The sequence below is a fragment of the Salvelinus namaycush genome, unplaced genomic scaffold (assembly GCF_016432855.1).
Source record: "Salvelinus namaycush isolate Seneca unplaced genomic scaffold, SaNama_1.0 Scaffold947, whole genome shotgun sequence".
NCBI classification, from domain to species: domain Eukaryota; kingdom Metazoa; phylum Chordata; class Actinopteri; order Salmoniformes; family Salmonidae; genus Salvelinus; species Salvelinus namaycush.
This window is the reverse complement of record NW_024061694.1, coordinates 6,534-27,135: the sequence shown is the minus strand read 5'-3', so window position 1 is coordinate 27,135 and position 20,602 is coordinate 6,534. Positions and strand designations below refer to the sequence as shown.

The window sequence follows — 20,602 nt, the reverse complement described above, 5'->3', positions numbered from 1 at the left end:
GATCAGAGACCGCTGCAGCCGGTACCAAGGTTACAGGACGAGGGACTGGTCTAAATCAGAGACTGCTGCAGTCGGTACCAAGGTTACAGGACGAGGGACTGGTCTCAATCAGAGACTGCTGCAGCCGGTACCAAGGTTACAGGAGGAGGGACTGGTCTAAATCAGAGACTGCTGCAGCCGGTACCAAGGTTACAGGACGAGGGACTGGTCTAAATCAGAGACTGCTGCAGCCGGTACCAAGGTTACAGGACGAGGGACTGGTCTAAATCAGAGACTGCTGCAGCCGGTACCAAGGTTACAGGACGAGGGACTGGTCTATATCAGAGACCGCTGCAGCCGATACCAAGGTTACAGGACGAGGGACTGGTCTAAATCAGAGACTGCTGCAGCCGGTACCAAGGTTTCAGGACGAGGGACTGGTCTAAATCAGAGACTGCTGCAGTCGGTACCAAGGTTACAGGACGAGGGACTGGTCTAACTCAGAGACCGCTGCAGCTGGTACCAAGGTTACAGGACGATGGACTGGTCTAAATCAGAGACCGCTGCAGCCGGTACCAAGGTTACAGGACGAGGGACTGCTCTAAATCAGAGACTGCTGCAGTCGGTACCAAGTTTACAGTACAAGGGACTGGTCTAAATCAGAGACTGCTGCAGTCGGTACCAAGGTTACAGGACGAGGGACTGGTCTAAATCAGAGACTCCTGCAGCCGGTACCAAGGTTACAGGACGAGGGACTGGTATAAATCAGAGACTGCTGCAGCCGGTACCAAGGTTACAGGATGAGGGACTGGTCTAAATCAGAGACTGCTGCAGCCGGTACCAAGGTTTCAGGACGAGGGACTGGAATAAATCAAAGACCGCTGCAGCCGGTACCAAGGTTACAGGACGAGGGACTGGTCTAAATCAGAGACCGCTGCAGCCGGTACCAAGGTTACAGGACGAGGGACTGGTCTAAATCAGAGATCAGAGACTGCTGCAGTCGGTACCAAGGTTACAGGACGAGGGACTGGTCTAAATCAGAGACCGCTGCAGCCGGTACCAAGGTTACAGGACGAGGGACTGGTATAAATCAGAGATCAGAGACCGCTGCAGCCAGTACCAAGGTTACAGGACGAGGGACTGGTCTAAATCAGAGACCGCTGCAGCCGGTACCAAGGTTACAGGACGAGGGACTGGTCTAAATCAGAGACCGCTACAGCCGGTACCAAGGTTACAGGACGAGGGACTGGTCTGAATCAGAGACCGCTGCAGCCGGTACCAAGGTTACAGGACGAGGGACTGGTCTGAATCAGAGACTGCTGCAGCCGGTACCAAGGTTACAGGACGAGGGACTGGTCTGAATCAGAGACCGCTGCAGCCGGTACCAAGGTTACAGGACTAGGGACTGGTCTGAATCAGAGACCGCTGCAGCCGGTACCAAGGTTACAGGACGAGGGACTGGTCTGAATCAGAGACTGCTGCAGCCGGTACCAAGGTTACAGGACGAGGGACTGGTCTAAATCAGAGATCAGAGACCGCTGCAGTCGGTACCAAGGTTACAAGACGAGGGACTGGTCTAAATCAGAGACCGCTGCAGCCGGTACCAAGGTTACAGGACGAGGGACTGGTATAAATCAGAGATCAGAGACCGCTGCAGCCAGTACCAAGGTTACAGGACGAGGGACTGGTCTAAATCAGAGACCGCTGCAGCTGGTACCAAGGTTACAGGACGAGGGACTGGTCTAAATCAGAGACTGCTGCAGCCGGTACCAAGGTTACAGGACGAGGGACTGGTCTAAATCAGAGATCAGAGACCGCTGCAGCCGGTACCAAGGTTACAGGACGAGGGACTGGTCTGAATCAGAGACTGCTGCAGCCGGTACCAAGGTTACAGGACGAGGGACTGGTCTAAATCAGAGACCGCTGCAGCCGGTACCAAGGTTACAGGACGAGGGACTGGTCTGAATCAGAGACTGCTGCAGCCGGTACCAAGGTTACAGGACGAGGGACTGGTCTAAATCAGAGACCGCTGCAGCCGGTACCAAGGTTACAGGACGAGGGACTGGTCTAAATCAGAGACCGCTGCAGCCGGTACCAAGGTTACAGGACGAGGGACTGGTATAAATCAGAGATCAGAGACCGCTGCAGCCAGTACCAAGGTTACAGGACGAGGGACTGGTCTAAATCAGAGACCGCTGCAGCCGGTACCAAGGTTACAGGACGAGGTATAAATAGGTTGTTATTTTCTTTCCAATCTTCACACCTCACAGTGTTTCACTCAAACCCTTTGAGCTCCATGGTATAATGATCTCCAGACATACTTCACAGTAGAGGTTGTCAACCTGTTGGTAACCTGTTTATAATAGCAATAATGCACCTCGTGGGTTTGTGGTATATGGCCAATATACTACGGCAGAGGGCTGTATTCAGGCACTCCGTGTTGCGTAGTGCATATGAACAGTCCTTAGCCGTGATATATTGGCCATATACCACACCCCCTCGTTTTTTATTGCTTAATTATACCATTAAGGTTTTAGTACGTTATTTATTTATTTATTTTTACAGCAGAAGGAACCAGCGCTGGAAGGTCTCCATGTTCATGTTACTATAAGGAGCTCCGCGAGGTTTTGGACAGCACATGGTTTCATTTTGCCGCTTCATGACTGCCTGGGTTAGCCTATACTGTATCTGTCGTAGCCAGGCTGTCGTCAGTGTGCTCCGTCGAAGACGCGCATCGGGAGACCTAGCCTTCACTTGTTGTAGGCGGAATTTCTCACAAGTGGATAAAAACGCATAACCATTTCCTCTAAACGATGCGTAAAAGTAGCCTAAACCCAAAACATCTGGAAGTTGACACAGCGGTGTTACTGGACTGAGTGTGATACATAGACCAGATTGTCTACCATGCGAGGCTCTGGACAACATCACCACTTTCTCCGGAGATAGCAGCGCTGTTATTTCTTTAAACTCCTGGAACGTCTGGACGAGGACGCCGCGGCTGTGTGAGAGAAAACCATGCTGCTGCCAGGCAACGAAACGGGCTACGTCTGGACCGAGTTATTAAACACCGGCAACCTGACGGCGGGTGCCGGTGAAGAAGACCACGGTGGTGCGGAGGCGGTGATTGTTCCGGTGATTTTTGGATGTATATTTTTCCTGGGTGTCGTCGGGAACTCTCTAGTGATGATAGTAATAGGGAAAATCAAGGCCCGGCGCAACAGAAGTACGACAAACATTTTCATCCTTAATTTAAGTATAGCGGATCTATTGTTTTTGCTATTCTGTGTTCCGTTCCAGGCGACTATATACTCCCTACCTGAGTGGATATTTGGAGCCTTTTTATGTAAATGTGTTCACTATTTGGTGATGGTGTGTATGCTGGTGAGCATCTTCACGCTTGTTGCCATGTCAGTGGACAGGTACATAGCTGTTGTACACTCCAAAAAGTCCCCCTGCATTCGCAACAGGAGGAATGCCCTCATAGGGGTCGGTGTTATATGGACGCTATCGTTCATATTCTCAATACCAGTGGCGCAACACCAGATACTTACTGACCATCCGGAAGCGCCAAACAGTTCGTTCTGCTGGGAAGCGTGGTACGCAAGCGGTTCCAAACACACCTACAAAGTCGCTATTTTAGTCATTGGCTATCTGTTGCCGTTGGGGTTGATCATATGCTGCTATGCGAAGGTAAGACAACTTTACTTCTGTAGTAGAGAAACTGTCAAACGCTTACCTTTTACGCACAGGTTAGGGTGTACATTAGTGAGGTTGGAACACTCTCCTGTATAATGGAAAATGACACAATGACACATGATGACATTTATTGGGCTATAATGCTAATGTTTTTCATCCAAGCGCGGCAATAAATGCTGTGAGCGAGAACAAAGTGCGAATGTGCGGCACCCCTGCGCTCCGGAAAACCTGCGCGTGTGTCAGTGCTCTTTGTACCCTTCTGCGTGACAGTTTTTTACCCCGTGCGGTGTTGGGTTCAGAGGGCTAGAATTTCTGACAGTCCTATATAGTCCTTCAAATGGTTTACTACAGACTGGGTTACCTCGAGAAATTACTTATATAGTCCTTCATATGGTTGATTCCAGGCTGAACTACTTCGACAAACTACTTTGGTTGTTATTTGTTACCATACACATACTGTCACTTAACCCAGAACTAAAATACTGTCACTTAACCCAGAACTAAAATACTGTCACTTAACCCAGAACTAAAATACTGTCACTTAACCCAGAACTAAAATACTGTCACTTAACCCAGAACTAAAATACTGTCACTTAGCCCAGAACTAAAATACTGTCACTTAACCCAGAACTAAAATACTGTCACTTAACCCAGAACTAAAATACTGTCACTTAACCCAGAACTAAAATACTGTCACTTAACCCAGAACTAAAATACTGTCACTTAACCCAGAACTAAAATACTGTCACTTAACCCAGAACTAAAATACTGTCACTTAACCCAGAACTAAAATACTGTCACTTAGCCCAGAACTAAAATACTGTCACTTAACCCAGAACTAAAATCTTGCATAATTTGGTCAGATTCTATGTTATCATTGTCTGTCCAGATAGATTACCATGGAAATGACACCCAGAGCTCCTTTAATAATAATATAAATAATTATAATAGTAGACCGAATGGCAGCAGCATACAGTACATGGTGTGTGTGTGTGTGTGTGTGTGTGTGTGTGTGTGTGTGTGTGTGTGTGTGTGTGTGTGTGTGTGTGTGTGTGTGTGTGTGTGTGTGTGTGTGTGTGTGTGTGTGTGTGTGTGTGTGTGTGTGTGTGTGTGTGTGTGTGTGTGTGTGGGCGTGATAGGAAGGTACACATAGCCATAAAACACACGTTTTTCCAGCAGCAGACTATGATCGATAATGTCAAAAGCCGTCCAATAAAACAGCCCCCTTTTCATCATCAATTTAACTCAGCCAATCGTCAGTCAAACAGGGCTGAAACGTGACTGGTAGCAGGAATATATAAATACGGATGGTAATATACTGATGGTAATATATACATGTAAACAGGGTGACTGGCAGCAGGAATATATAAATACGGATGGTAATATACTGATGGTAATATATACATGTAAACAGGGTGACTGGTAGCAGGAATATATAAATACGGATGGTAATATACTCATGGTAATATATACATGTAAACAGGGTGACTGGTAGCAGGAATATATAAATACGGATGGTAATATACTCATGGTAATATATACATGTAAACAGGGTGACTGGTAGCAGGAATATATAAATACGGATGGTAATATACTCATGGTAATATATACATGTAAACAGGGTGACTGGTAGCAGGAATATATAAATACGGATGGTAATATACTCATGGTAATATATACATGTAAACAGGGATGAAATGTGACTGGTAGCAGGAATATATAAATACTTCTGGCAATATACTCATGGTAATATATACATGTAAACAGGGTGACTGGTAGCAGGAATATATAAATACTTCTGGTAATATACTCATGGTAATATATACATGTAAACAGGGCTGAAACGTGACTGGTAGCAGGAATATATAAATACTCATGGTAATATACTCATGGTTATATATACATGTAAACAGGGCTGAAACGTGACTGGTAGCAGGAATATATAAATACTTCTGGCAATATACTCATGGTAATATATACATGTAAACAGGGTGACTGGCAGCAGGAATATATAAATACTCATGGTAATATACTGATGGTAATATATACATGTAAACAGGGTGACTGGCAGCAGGAATATATAAATACTCATGGTAATATACTGATGGTAATATATACATGTAAACAGGGTGACTGGTAGCAGGAATATATAAATACGGATGGTAATATACTCATGGTAATATATATATACATGTAAACAGGGTGACTGGTAGCAGGAATATATAAATACGGATGGTAATATACTGATGGTTATATATACATGTAAACATGGCTGAAAAGTGACTGGTAGCAGGAATATATAAATACGGATGGTAATATACTCATGGTAATATATACATGTAAACATGGCTGAAAAGTGACTGGTAGCAGGAATATATAAATACTCATGGTAATATACTCATGGTAATATATACATGTAAACAGGACTGAAAAGTGACTGGTAGCAGGAATATATAAATACTCATGGTAATATACTCATGGTAATATATACATGTAAACATGGCTGAAACGTGACTGGTAGCAGGAATATATAAATACGGATGGTAATATACTCATGGTAATATATATATACATGTAAACAGGGCTGAAAAGTGACTGGTAGCAGGAATATACACTGAATGTACAAAACATTAGGAACACCTTCCTAATATTGTGTTGCTCCCCGTTTCTGCCTCAGAACAGCCTTCTTTGGGTCATGGACTCTACAAGGTGTCGAAAGCGTTTCCACAGGGATGCTGGCCCATGTTGACTCCAATGCTTCCCACAGTTGTGTCAAATTGGCTGGATGTCCTTTGGGTGGCGGACCAATCTTGATACTCACAGGGTAACTGTTGAGTTTCAAAAAACCCAGCGGTGTTGCCGTTCTTGACACACTCAAACCTGTCATCTACTACCATACTTTATTTATTTATTTATTATGGATCCCCATCCTGAGGTCTGGCAAAATTAAGGCAGTTATACAATTGTCAAAATATTACAATATATTCATTACAGAATTCACAACACACTGAGTGTGCGATCTCAGGCCCATACTCCACTACCACATATCTACAACGCAAAATCCATTTGTACGTGTGTGTGTGTATGTTATCATGTGTTTCTACATTGTGTCTGTGCCCATGTTTTTATATATTTTTTTAAATTTTATTTCACCTTTATTTAACCAGGTAGGCCAGTTGAGAACAAGTTCTCATTTACAACTGCGACCTGGACAAGATAGAGCAAAGCAGTGCGACACAAACAACAACACAGAGTTACACATGGGATAAACAAACGTACAGTGAATAAGACAATAGAAAGATCTATATACAGTGTGTGCAAATGAGGTAAGATTAGGGAGGTAAGGCAATCAATAGGCCGTAGTGGTGAAATAATTACAATTTTGCAATTAACATTGGAGTGATAGATGTGCAGAAGATGAATGTGCAAGTAGAGATACTGGGGTGCAAAGGAGCATAAAAATAAATAACAATATGGGGATGAGGTAGTTGGGTGGGCTATTTATAGATGGACTGTGTACAGGTGCAATGATTATTTTACACAGACAGCTCGGTACATTCATTTTGTCAACACCTCTTACAAAAACATGTAATGAGGAAGTCAATCTCTCCTCCACTTTGAGCCATGAGAGATTGACATGCATGTCATTAATGTTAGCTCGCCGTGTACTTTTAAGGGCCAGCCGTGCTGCCTTGTTCTGAGACAATTGCAATTTTCCCAAGTCCCTCTTTGTGGCACCTGACCACACGACTGAACAGTAGTCCAGGTGTGACAAAACCAGGGCCTGTAGGACCTGCCTTGTTGATAGTGTTGTTAAGAAGGCAGAGCAGCGCTTTATTATGGACAGACTTCTCCCCATTTTAGCTACTGCTGTATCAATATGTTTTGACCATGACAGTTTACAATCCAGGGTTACTCCAAGCAGTTTAGTCATCTCAACTTGCTCAATTTCCACATTATTTATTACGAGATGTAGTTGAGGTTTAGGGTTTAATGCTTTTAGTTTTAGAAATATTTAGGGCTAACTTTTTCCTTGCCACCCACTCTGAAACTAACTGCAGCTCTTTGTTGAGTGTTGCAGTCATTTCAGTCGCTGTAGTAGCTGACGTGTATAGTGTTGAGTCATCCACATAGATAGAAACTCTGGCTTTACTCAAAGTCAGTGGCATGTCGTTAGTAAAGATTGAAAAAGGTCAAGGGGCCTAGACAGCTGCCCTGGGGAATTCCTGATTCTAACTGGATTATATTTGATAGGCTTCCATTAAAGAACACCCTCTGTGTTCTGTTAGACAAGTAACTCTTTATCCACAATATAGCAGGGGGTGTAAAGCCATAACACATATGTTTTTCCAGCAGCAGACTACGATCGATAATGTCAAAATCTGCACTGAAGTCTAACAAGACAGCCCCCCACAATCCTTTTATCATCAATTTCTCTCAGCCAATCATCAGTCATTTGTGTAAGTGCCGTACTTGTTGAGTGTCCTTCCCTATATGCGTACTGAAAGTCTGTCGTCAACTTGTTTACTGTGAAATAGCATTGTATCTGGTCAAACACAATTTTTCCGCAGAAGTTTACTAAGGGTTGGTAACAGACTGATTGGTCGGCTATTTGAGCCAGTAAAGAGGGCTTTACTGTTCTTGGGTAGCGGAATGACTTTAGCTTCCCTCCAGGCTTGAGGGCACACACTGTCACGTCCTGACCATAGAAAGCTTTCTATGGTAGAGTAGGTCAGGGCGTGACTGGGGGGGTTGTTCTAGTGTATATTTTCTATGTGAGGTTCTAGGTTGTTTTTTCTATGTTGCGGTTTTTGGTATGATTCCCAATTAGAGGCAGCTGGTTATCGTTGTCTCTAATTGGGGATCATTACTTAAGTAGCATTTTTTCCCACCTGTGAGTTATGGGATATTGTTTATGCTTAGTTGCCTGTTAACACTGCATTGTCGTCACGGTTCGTTTATTCTTTATTTTTTTTTTTTAAATTCTAAGTTTCACTTTCTGTAATAAAATATGTGGAACTCTACGTACGCTGTGCCTTGGTCCGTCCGTCATTATTACGAACAGCATGACACACGCTTCGGCTTAAATTGGCTTAAATTAGGCCTAGTGGGCTTAAATTGGCTTAAATTAGGCCTAGTAGGCTTAACTTGGCTTAAATTAGGCCTAGTAGGCTTAAATTGGCTTAAATTAGGCCTAGTGGGCTTAAATTGGCTTAAATTAGGCCTAGTAGGCTTAAATTGGCTTAAATTAGGCCTAGTAGGCTTAAATTGAAGATGTGGCAAATAGTTGTGGCAATACCGTCCGCCATTATCCTCAGTCGTTTTCCATCCAGATTGTCAAACCCCGGTGGCTTGTCATTGTTGATAAACAACAATTATTTTTTCACACTGACTTTACGGAATTTCTTCCACACTGACTTTACGGAATTTCTTCCACACTGACTTTACGGAATTTCTTCCACACTGACTTTGCGGAATTTCTTCCACACTGACTTTACGGAATTTCTTCCACACTGACTTTGCGGAATTTCTTCCACACTGACTTTACGGAATTTCTTCCACACTGACTTTACGGAATTTCTTCCACACTGACTTTACGGAATTTCTTCCACACTGACTTTACGGAATTTCTTCCACACTGACTTTACGGAATTTCTTCCACACTGACTTTGCGGAATTCGAAAGTACAATTCTTGTCTTTCATAATTTGGTCCGATATACTTGGATGTGTAGTGTCAGCGTTTGTTGCTGGCATGTCATCCCTAAGTTCCCTAAGTTTGTTGATCTTGCCAATGAAAAAATGTTTTTTAATTGTGTTGGCAATATCAGTGGTTTTTGTGATAAATGAGCCGTCTGACTCAATGAATGATGAAGCCAAGTTGGCTTTTATCCCAAAACTTTTCATTCAAGGTGATTTTTTCATTCTTCATATTATTTATCTTTGTTTCATAGTATAGTGTCTAAGAGGTCATACAAGTAGTTTTGTAGTGATTCATATGTTGATGATGTAAAGAATATTTGTTGGTCTGTGGTGTGTAATGAGGAGCAACCAGACACAGCACTTGACACATTTATGAAATTGCTTATTCCAATTCCAAAATAAGCACACAGCCATTAAGAAAATGACTGGAAAAACGGTTAAATCCCCTTGGATTGATGAGGAAGTGAAAAAATTGTATGGTTGAGAGGGATGAGGCAAAATGTCACGGCATTCATGGGAAGAAGAAGAGGAATCGTCAGACCATAATGCAGCGGGGAACGTGTTCATCTTTATTCACTTAACTGACTGAACACTGAATACAAAATAACAAAAAGAATAGCTGAAAACAGTCCTGCAAGGTGCAACCAACACTAAACAGAAAATAACCACCCACAACTAACAGTGGGAAAACAGGCTACCTAAGTATGGTTCTCAATCAGAGACAACGAAAAACAGCTGTCCCTGATTTAAGAACCATACCCGGCCAAAACATAGAAATACAAAACCTAGACATACAAACATAGAATGCCCACCCACATCACACCCTGACCAAACAAAAAATAGAAACATACAAAGCAATCTACGCTCAGGGGGCGTGACACAAAAGGTACGGCAAATAAGTCTGGCAGCCCAACTGATTGGTCAACGTACTGCAAATTAAGAAATCATGTGACTAAACAAAATAAAAAAATAAACTATATTAGGCCCAGCCTTTGGAACTGTGGTTTTCCTAGATATGGCTACTATATTGTGATCATTATATCCTATGGATTTGGATACTGCTTCAAAGCACATATCTGCAGCGTTAGTACAGATGTGATCAATACATGTTGATGATTTCATTCCTGTGCTGTTTGTAAATAGCCTGGTAGGTTGACTGATAACCTGAACCAGGTTGCAGGCACTGGTTACAGTTTGACGTTTTTTTCCTGAGTGGGCAGCTTGATGAGAGCCTGTTAGTATTTAAATCACCCAGAAAATATACTTCTCTGTTGATATCACATACATTATCAAGCATTTCACACATATTATCCAGATACTGACTGTTAACACTTGGTGGTCAATAGCAGCTTCCCACCAGAATGGGCTTTAGGTGAGGCAGATGAACCTGTAGCCATATTACTTCAACAGTATTTAACATGAGATCCTCTCTAATCTTTAGAGGAATGTGGTTCTGAATATAGACCACAACACTGCCAACGAGGGCGTTTCTGTCTTTTCTGTAAATGTTATAACCATGTATTGCTACCACTGTATCATCAAAAGGTATTATCTAAGCGAGTTTCAGAGATATTCAGAATATGAATGTCGTCTGTTACAAGTTATTGGCTTCATGGACTTTGTTTCTCAGGCGGCATATGTTAATGTGGGCTATTTTTAGCACTTTTCTGGGTTGCTTGATTGCTTTCCCTGCTTTACTGGGAAGCTTAACGGAAGTAGACTTGATAGTGCAGGGTGAGCTGCACAGTGGTCTTCCTACTAGGACACACCGCCTCAGTGTTAACAGTGGTCTTCCTACTAGGACACATCACCTCAGTGTTATCAGTGGTCTTCCTATTAGGACACACCACCTCAGTGTTAACAGTGGTCTTCCTACTAGGACACACCACCTCAGTGTTAACAGTGGTCTTCCTATAGGACACACCACCTCAGTGTTAACAGTGGTCTTCCTACTAGGGCACACCACCTCAGTGTTAACAGTGGTCTTCCTACTAGGGCACACCACCTCAGTGCTAACAGTGGTCTTCCTACTAGGACACACCACCTCAGTGTTAACAGTGGTCTTCCTACTAGGGCACACCACCTCAGTGCTAACAGTGGTCTTCCTACTAGGGCACACCACCTCAGTGCTAACAGTGGTCTTCCTACTAGGACACACCACCTCAGTGTTAACAGTGGTCTTCCTACTAGGGCACACCACCTCAGTGTTAACAGTGGTCTTCCTACTAGGGCACACCGCCTCAGTGTTAACAGTGGTCTTCCTACTAGGGCACACCGCCTCAGTGTTAACAGTGGTCTTCCTACTAGGGCACACCGCCTCAGTGTTAACAGTGGTCTTCCTACTAGGGCACACCACCTCAGTGTTAACAGTGGTCTTCCTACTAGGGCACACCGCCTCAGTGTTAACAGTGGTCTTCCTACTAGGGCACACCACCTCAGTGTTAACAGTGGTCTTCCTACTAGGGCACACCACCTCAGTGTTAACAGTGGTCTTCCTACTAGGGCATACCACCTCAGTGTTAACAGTGGTCTTCCTACTAGGACACACCACCTCAGTGTTAACAGTGGTCTTCCTACTAGGGCACACCACCTCAGTGCTAACAGTGGTCTTCCTACTAGGGCACATCACCTCAGTGTTAACAGTGGTCTTCCTACTAGGACACACCACCTCAGTGTTAACAGTGGTCTTCCTACTAGGACACACCACCTCAGTGTTAACAGTGGTCTTCCTACTAGGGCATACCACCTCAGTGTTAACAGTGGTCTTCCTACTAGGGCATACCACCTCAGTGTTAACAGTGGTTTTCCTACTAGGACACACCACCTCAGTGTTAACAGTGGTCTTCCTACTAGGGCACACCACCTCAGTGTTAACAGTGGTCTTCCTACTAGGACACACCACCTCAGTGTTAACAGTGGTCTTCCTACTAGGGCACATCACCTCAGTGTTAACAGTGGTCTTCCTACTAGGACACACTGTCTCAGTGGTCTTGCTACTAGGACACACCACCTCAGTGTTAACAGTGGTCTTCCTACTAGGACACACTGTCTCAGTGTTAACAGTGGTCTTCCTACTAGGACACACCACCTCAGTGGTCTTGCTACTAGGACACACCACCTCAGTGTTAACAGTGGTCTTCCTACTAGGACACATCACCTCAGTGTTAACAGTGGTCTTCCTACTAGGGCACACCGTCTCAGTGTTAACAGTGGTCTTCCTACTAGGACACACCACCTCAGTGTTAACAGTGGTCTTCCTACTAGGACACACCGTCTCAGTGTTAACAGAAGTCTTCTTACTAGGACACATCACCTCAGTGTTAACAGTGGTCTTCCTACTAGGGCACACCACCTCAGTGTTAACAGTGGTCTTCCTACTAGGGCACACCACCTCAGTGTTAATAGTGGTCTTCCTACTAGGGCACACCGCCTCAGTGTTAACAGTGGTCTTCCTACTAGGACACACCACCTCAGTGTTAACAGTGGTCTTCCTACTAGGACACACCACCTCAGTGTTAACAGTGGTCTTCCTACTAGGACACACCACCTCAGTGTTAACAGTGGTCTTCCTACTAGGACACACCACCTCAGTGTTAACAGTGGTCTTCCTACTAGGACACACTGTCTCAGTGGTCTTGCTACTAGGACACACCACCTCAGTGTTAACAGTGGTCTTCCTACTAGGACACACCACCTCAGTGTTAACGGTGGTCTTCCTATAGGACACACCACCTCAGTGTTAACAGTGGTCTTCCTACTAGGACACACCACCTCAGTGTTAACAGTGGTCTTCCTACTAGGACACACCACCTCAGTGTTAACAGTGGTCTTCCTCCTAGGACACACCACCTCAGTGTTAACAGTGGTCTACGTACTAGGACACACAGCCTCAGTGTTAACAGTGGTCTTCCTACTAGGACACCACCTCAGTGTTAACAGTGGTCTTCCTACTAGGACACACCACCTCAGTGTTAACAGTGGTCTTCCTACTAGGACACACCACCTCAGTGTTAACAGTGGTCTTCCTACTAGGACACACCACCTCAGTGTTAACAGTGGTCTTCCTACTAGGACACACCACCTCAGTGTTAACAGTGGTCTTCCTACTAGGACACACCGCCTCAGTGGTCTTCCTACTAGGGCACACCACCTCAGTGTTAACAGTGGTCTTCCTACTAGGACACACCACCTCAGTGTTAACAGTGGTCTTCCTAATAGGACACACCGCCTCAGTGCTAACAGTGGTCTTCCTACTAGGACACACCACCTCCGTGTTAACAGTGGTCTTCCTACTGGGACACACCACCTCAGTGCTAACAGTGGTCTTCCTACTAGGGCACACCGCCTCAGTGTTAACAGTGGTCTTCCTACTAGGACACACCGTCTCAGTGTTAACAGTGGTCTTCCTACTAGGACACACCACCTCAGTGTTAACAGTGGTCTTCCTACTAGGACACACCACCTCAGTGTTAACAGTGGTCTTCCTACTAGGACACACCACCTCAGTGTTAACAGTGGTCTTCCTACTAGGACACACCGTCTCAGTGTTAACAGTGGTCTTCCTACTAGGGCACACCACCTCAGTGTTAACAGTGGTCTTCCTACTAGGACACACCACCTCAGTGTTAACAGTGGTCTTCCTATAGGGCACACCACCTCAGTGTTAACAGTGGTCTTCCTATAGGGCACACCACCTCAGTGTTAACAGTGGTCTTCTTACTAGGACACACCACCTCAGTGTTAACAGTGGTCTTCCTACTAGGACACACCACCTCAGTGTTAACAGTGGTCTTCCTACTAGGACACACCACCTCAGTGTTAACAGTATAACTCTGGTTCATAGGCTCATGATTACTGCATCCAATAGCTGTAGGATCAACAGAGGTATTCAGGGCAATTAGAGGGACATAAAATAAGTTACTTACATTGTGTCTGCCAACGCTCCTGGGATAATGTACATTAATGAAGCATTATGACGACTCATTGTCACAATGGTAGGAATTATCTGAGCTGGTCTTGGGTCATTGATAAGTCATTGTTTCAACGCAGCCTCGAAATGCCTGGACAGAGTCCAGGAGCCAAGATGGACTCCATCATTCCTGTAGAGTATCTTCTGTTTCCAGAAGGTGTCAAAGTTATCTATAAATGTGACTCCAGCAGAGCAACAATAGTCTTTTAGCCAGATGTGTAATGCCAGCAGTCTGTTGAATCTTTCACACCCGCGCCCCAACGATGGTTCCTGGACCTGAAATGATTGGCTGTTTTTTAGAGTCTTTTAATGTTAAAATCAGTTCTTTAAAATCAATTTTCAGATGTTCCGAGCTAGCCCTCCTGATGTTGTTTGACCCCACGTAGGCTATGACATTGTCAGCTCCCGGCATCTGTCGTAGAACAGTAGGAAGCAGCCTTGTCATGTCCTGTACTCGTGCTCCTGGGTAGAACAGTAGGAAGCAGCCTTGTGATGTCCTGTACTCGTGCTCCTGGGTAGAACAGTAGGAAGCAGCCTTGTGATGTTCTGTACTCGTGCTCCTGGGTAGAACAGTAAGAAGCAGCCTTGTGATGTCCTGTACTCGTGCTCCTGGGTAGAACAGTAGGAAGCAGCCTTGTTATGTCCTGTTCTCCTGGGTAGAACAGTAGGAAGCAGCCTTGTGATGTCCTGTACTCGTGCTCCTGGGTAGAACAGTAGGAAGCAGCCTTGTGATGTCCTGTACTCGTGCTCCTGGGTAGAACAGTAGGAAGCAGCCTTGTGATGTCCTGTACTCGTGCTCCTGGGTAGAACAGTAGGAAGCAGTCTTGTTATGTCCTGTACTCGTGCTCCTGGGTAGAACAGTAGGAAGCAGCCTTGTTATGTCCTGTACTCGTGCTCCTGGGTAGAACAGTAGGAAGCAGCCTTGTGATGTCCTCTACTCGTGCTCCTGGGTAGAACAGTAGGAAGCAGTCTTGTTATGTCCTGTACTCGTGCTACTGGGTAGAACAGTAGGAAGCAGTCTTGTTATGTCCTGTACTCGTGCTACTGGGTAGAACAGTAGGAAGCAGCCTTGTTATGTCCTGTACTCGTGCTCCTGGGTAGAACAGTAGGAAGCAGCCTTGTTATGTCCTGTACTCGTACGTCTAGGTAGAACAGTAGGAAGCAGTCTTGTGATGTCCTGTACTCGTACGTCTAGGTAGAACAGTAGGAAGCAGCCTTGTGATGTCCTGTACTCGTACGTCTAGGTAGAACAGTAGGAAGCAGCCTTGTGATGTCCTGTACTCGTGCTCCTGGGTAGAACAGTAGGAAGCAGTCTTGTTATGTCCTGTACTCGTGCTCCTGGGTAGAACAGTAGGAAGCAGCCTTGTTATGTCCTGTACTCGTGCTCCTGGGTAGAACAGTAGGAAGCAGCCTTGTGATGTCCTGTACTCGTACGTCTAGGTAGAACAGTAGGAAGCAGCCTTGTTATGTCCTGTACTCGTACGTCTAGGTAGAACAGTAGGAAGCAGTCTTGTTATGTCCTTTACTCGTGCTCCTGGGTAGAACAGTAGGAAGCAGCCTTGTTATGTCCTGTACTCGTGCTCCTGGGTAGAACAGTAGGAAGCAGCCTTGTGATGTCCTGTACTCGTGCTCCTGGGTAGAACAGTAGGAAGCAGCCTTGTGATGTCCTGTACTCGTGGTCCTGGGTAGAACAGTAGGAAGCAGCCTTGTGATGTCCTGTACTCGTGCTCCTGGGTAGAACAGTAGGAAGCAGCCTTGTTATGTCCTGTACTCGTGCTCCTGGGTAGAACAGTAGGAAGCAGCCTTGTGATGTCCTGTACTCGTGCTCCTGGGTAGAATAGTAGGAAGCAGCCTTGTGATGTCCTGTACTCGTGCTCCTGGGTAGAACAGTAGGAAGCAGCCTTGTTATGTCCTGTACTCGTGCTCCTGGGTAGAACAGTAGGAAGCAGCCTTGTGATGTCCTGTACTCGTGCTCCTGGGTAGAACAGCAGGAAGCAGCCTTGTTATGTCCTGTACTCGTGCTCCTGGGTAGAACAGTAGGAAGCAGCCTTGTGATGTCCTGTACTCGTGCTCCTTGGTAGAACAGTAGGAAGCAGCCTTGTGATGTCCTGTACTCATGCTCCTGGGTAGAACAGTAGGAAGCAGCCTTGTGATGTCCTGTACTCGTACGTCTAGGTAGAACTGTAGGAAGCAGCCTTGTGATGTCCTGTACTCATGCTCTTGGGTAGAACAGTAGGAAGCAGCCTTGTGATGTCCTGTACTCGTGCTCCTGGGTAGAACAGTAGGAAGCAGCCTTGTGATGTCCTGTACTCGTGCTCCTGGGTAGAACAGTAGGAAGCAGCCTTGTGATGTCCTGTACTCCTGGGTAGAACAGTAGGAAGCAGCCTTGTGATGTCCTGTACTCGTGCTCCTGGGTAGAACAGTAGGAAGCAGCCTTGTTATGTCCTGTACTCATGCTCCTGGGTAGAACAGTAGGAAGCAGCCTTGTGATGTCCTGTACTCGTGCTCCTGGGTAGAACAGTAGGAAGCAGCCTTGTTGTGTCCTGTACTCGTGCTCCTGGGTAGAACAGTAGGAAGCAGCCTTGTGATGTCCTGTACTCGTGCTCCTGGGTAGAACAGTAGGAAGCAGCCTTGTTATGTCCTGTACTCGTGCTCCTGGGTAGAACAGTAGGAAGCAGCCTTGTTATGTCCTGTACTCGTGCTCCTGGGTAGAACAGTAGGAAGCAGCCTTGTGATGTCCTGTACTCGTGCTCCTGGGTAGAACAGTAGGAAGCAGCCTTGTGATGTCCTGTACTCGTGCTCCTGGGTAGAACAGTAGGAAGCAGCCTTGTTATGTCCTGTACTCGTGCTCCTGGGTAGAACAGTAGGCAGCAGTCTTGTGATGTCCTGTACTCGTGCTCCTGGGTAGAACAGTAGGAAGCAGTCTTGTGATGTCCTGTACTCGTACGTCTAGGTAGAACAGTAGGAAGCAGCCTTGTGATGTCCTGTACTCGTACGTCTAGGTAGAACAGTAGGAAGCAGCCTTGTTATGTCCTGTACTCGTACGTCTAGGTAGAACAGTAGGAAGCAGCCTTGTGATGTCCTGTACTCGTACGTCTAGGTAGAACAGTAGGAAGCAGCCTTGTTATGTCCTGTACTCGTGCTCCTGGGTAGAACAGTAGGAAGCAGTCTTGTCATGTCCTGTACTCGTGCTCCTGGGTAGAACAGTAGGAAGCAGCCTTGTTATGTCCTGTACTCATGCTCCTGGGTAGAACAGTAGGAAGCAGTCTTGTGATGTCCTGTACTCGTACGTCTAGGTAGAACAGTAGGAAGCAGCCTTGTTATGTCCTGTACTCGTACGTCTAGGTAGAACAGTAGGAAGCAGCCTTGTTATGTCCTGTACTCGTGCTCCTGGGTAGAACAGTAGGAAGCAGTCTTGTTATGTCCTGTACTCGTGCTCCTGGGTAGAACAGTAGGAAGCAGCCTTGTGATGTCCTGTACTCATGCTCCTGGGTAGAACAGTAGGAAGCAGCCTTGTGATGTCCTGTACTCGTGCTCCTGGGTAGAACAGTAGGAAGCAGCCTTGTGATGTCCTGTACTCGTGCTCCTGGGTAGAACAGTAGGAAGCAGCCTTGTTATGTCCTGTACTCGTGCTCCTGGGTAGAACAGTCGGAAGCAGCCTTGTTATGTCCTGTACTCGTGCTCCTGGGTAGAACAGTAGGAAGCAGCCTTGTTATGTCCTGTACTCGTACGTCTAGGTAGAACAGTAGGAAGCAGTCTTGTGATGTCCTGTACTCGTACGTCTAGGTAGAACAGTAGGAAGCAGCCTTGTGATGTCCTGTACTCGTACGTCTAGGTAGAACAGTAGGAAGCAGCCTTGTGATGTCCTGTACTCGTGCTCCTGGGTAGAACAGTAGGAAGCAGTCTTGTTATGTCCTGTACTCGTGCTCCTGGGTAGAACAGTAGGAAGCAGCCTTGTTATGTCCTGTACTCGTGCTCCTGGGTAGAACAGTAGGAAGCAGCCTTGTGATGTCCTGTACTCGTACGTCTAGGTAGAACAGTAGGAAGCAGCCTTGTTATGTCCTGTACTCGTACGTCTAGGTAGAACAGTAGGAAGCAGTCTTGTTATGTCCTTTACTCGTGCTCCTGGGTAGAACAGTAGGAAGCAGCCTTGTGATGTCCTGTACTCGTGCTCCTGGGTAGAACAGTAGGAAGCAGCCTTGTGATGTCCTGTACTCGTGCTCCTGGGTAGAACAGTAGGAAGCAGCCTTGTGATGTCCTGTACTCGTGCTCCTGGGTAGAACAGTAGGAAGCAGCCTTGTGATGTCCTGTACTCGTGCTCCTGGGTAGAACAGTAGGAAGCAGCCTTGTGATGTCCTGTACTCGTGCTCCTGGGTAGAACAGTAGGAAGCAGCCTTGTGATGTCCTGTACTCGTGCTCCTGGGTAGAACAGTAGGAAGCAGCCTTGTTATGTCCTGTACTCGTGCTCCTGGGTAGAACAGTAGGAAGCAGCCTTGTGATGTCCTGTACTCGTGGTCCTGGGTAGAACAGTAGGAAGCAGCCTTGTTATGTCCTGTACTCGTGCTCCTGGGTAGAACAGTAGGAAGCAGCCTTGTTATGTCCTGTACTCGTGCTCCTGGGTAGAACAGTAGGAAGCAGCCTTGTGATGTCCTGTACTCGTGGTCCTGGGTAGAACAGTAGGAAGCAGCCTTGTGATGTCCTGTACTCGTGCTCCTGGGTAGAACAGTAGGAAGCAGCCTTGTTATGTCCTGTACTCGTGCTCCTGGGTAGAACAGTAGGAAGCAGCCTTGTTATGTCCTGTACTCGTGCTCCTGGGTAGAACAGTAGGAAGCAGCCTTGTGATGTCCTCTACTCGTGCTCCTGGGTAGAACAGTAGGAAGCAGTCTTGTTATGTCCTGTACTCGTGCTACTGGGTAGAACAGTAGGAAGCAGTCTTGTTATGTCCTGTACTCGTGCTACTGGGTAGAACAGTAGGAAGCAGCCTTGTTATGTCCTGTACTCGTGCTCCTGGGTAGAACAGTAGGAAGCAGCCTTGTTATGTCCTGTACTCGTACGTCTAGGTAGAACAGTAGGAAGCAGTCTTGTGATGTCCTGTACTCGTACGTCTAGGTAGAACAGTAGGAAGCAGCCTTGTGATGTCCTGTACTCGTACGTCTAGGTAGAACAGTAGGAAGCAGCCTTGTGATGTCCTGTACTCGTGCTCCTGGGTTCAACAGTAGGAAGCAGTCTTGTTATGTCCTGTACTCGTGCTACTGGGTAGAACAGTAGGAAGCAGCCTTGTTATGTCCTGTACTCGTGCTCCTGGGTAGAACAGTAGGAAGCAGCCTTGTGATGTCCTGTACTCGTACGTCTAGGTAGAACAGTAGGAAGCAGCCTTGTTATGTCCTGTACTCGTACGTCTAGGTAGAACAGTAGGAAGCAGTCTTGTTATGTCCTTTACTCGTGCTCCTGGGTAGAACAGTAGGAAGCAGCCTTGTTATGTCCTGTACTCGTGCTCCTGGGTAGAACAGTAGGAAGCAGCCTTGTGATGTCCTGTACTCGTGCTCCTGGGTAGAACAGTAGGAAGCAGCCTTGTGATGTCCTGTACTCGTGCTCCTGGGTAGAACAGTAGGAAGCAGCCTTGTGATGTCCTGTACTCGTGCTCCTGGGTAGAACAGTAGGAAGCAGCCTTGTGATGTCCTGTACTCGTGCTCCTGGGTAGAACAGTAGGAAGCAGCCTTGTGATGTCCTGTACTCGTGCTCCTGGGTAGAACAGTAGGAAGCAGCCTTGTTATGTCCTGTACTCGTGCTCCTGGGTAGAACAGTAGGAAGCAGCCTTGTGATGTCCTGTACTCGTGGTCCTGGGTAGAACAGTAGGAAGCAGCCTTGTTATGTCCTGTGCTCGTGCTCCTGGGTAGAACAGTAGGAAGCAGCCTTGTTATGTCCTGTACTCGTGCTCCTGGGTAGAACAGTAGGAAGCAGCCTTGTGATGTCCTGTACTCGTGGTCCTGGGTAGAACAGTAGGAAGCAGCCTTGTGATGTCCTGTACTCGTGCTCCTGGGTAGAACAGTAGGAAGCAGCCTTGTTATGTCCTGTACTCGTGCTCCTGGGTAGAACAGTAGGAAGCAGCCTTGTGATGTCCTGTACTCGTGCTCCTGGGTAGAATAGTAGGAAGCAGCCTTGTGATGTCCTGTACTCGTGCTCCTGGGTAGAACAGTAGGAAGCAGTCTTGTGATGTCCTGTACTCGTGCTCCTGGGTAGAACAGTCGGAAGCAGCC

General features: G+C 46.2%; 1 protein-coding gene across 1 annotated transcript; it reads left to right on the top strand.

Annotated features, from left to right (window-relative positions):
* Positions 1–2,638: 2,638 nt before the first annotated feature.
* On the top strand, positions 2,639–3,669 carry LOC120043502 (galanin receptor type 1-like; the record flags this gene model as incomplete). The annotated part of the gene is made up of 2 exons (XM_038988095.1): positions 2,639–2,650; positions 2,989–3,669. Coding segments are annotated over exons 1-2 (693 nt in total), but the record flags the coding sequence as incomplete, so codon positions are not given.
* Between the last annotated feature and the right edge of the window lie 16,933 nt (positions 3,670–20,602).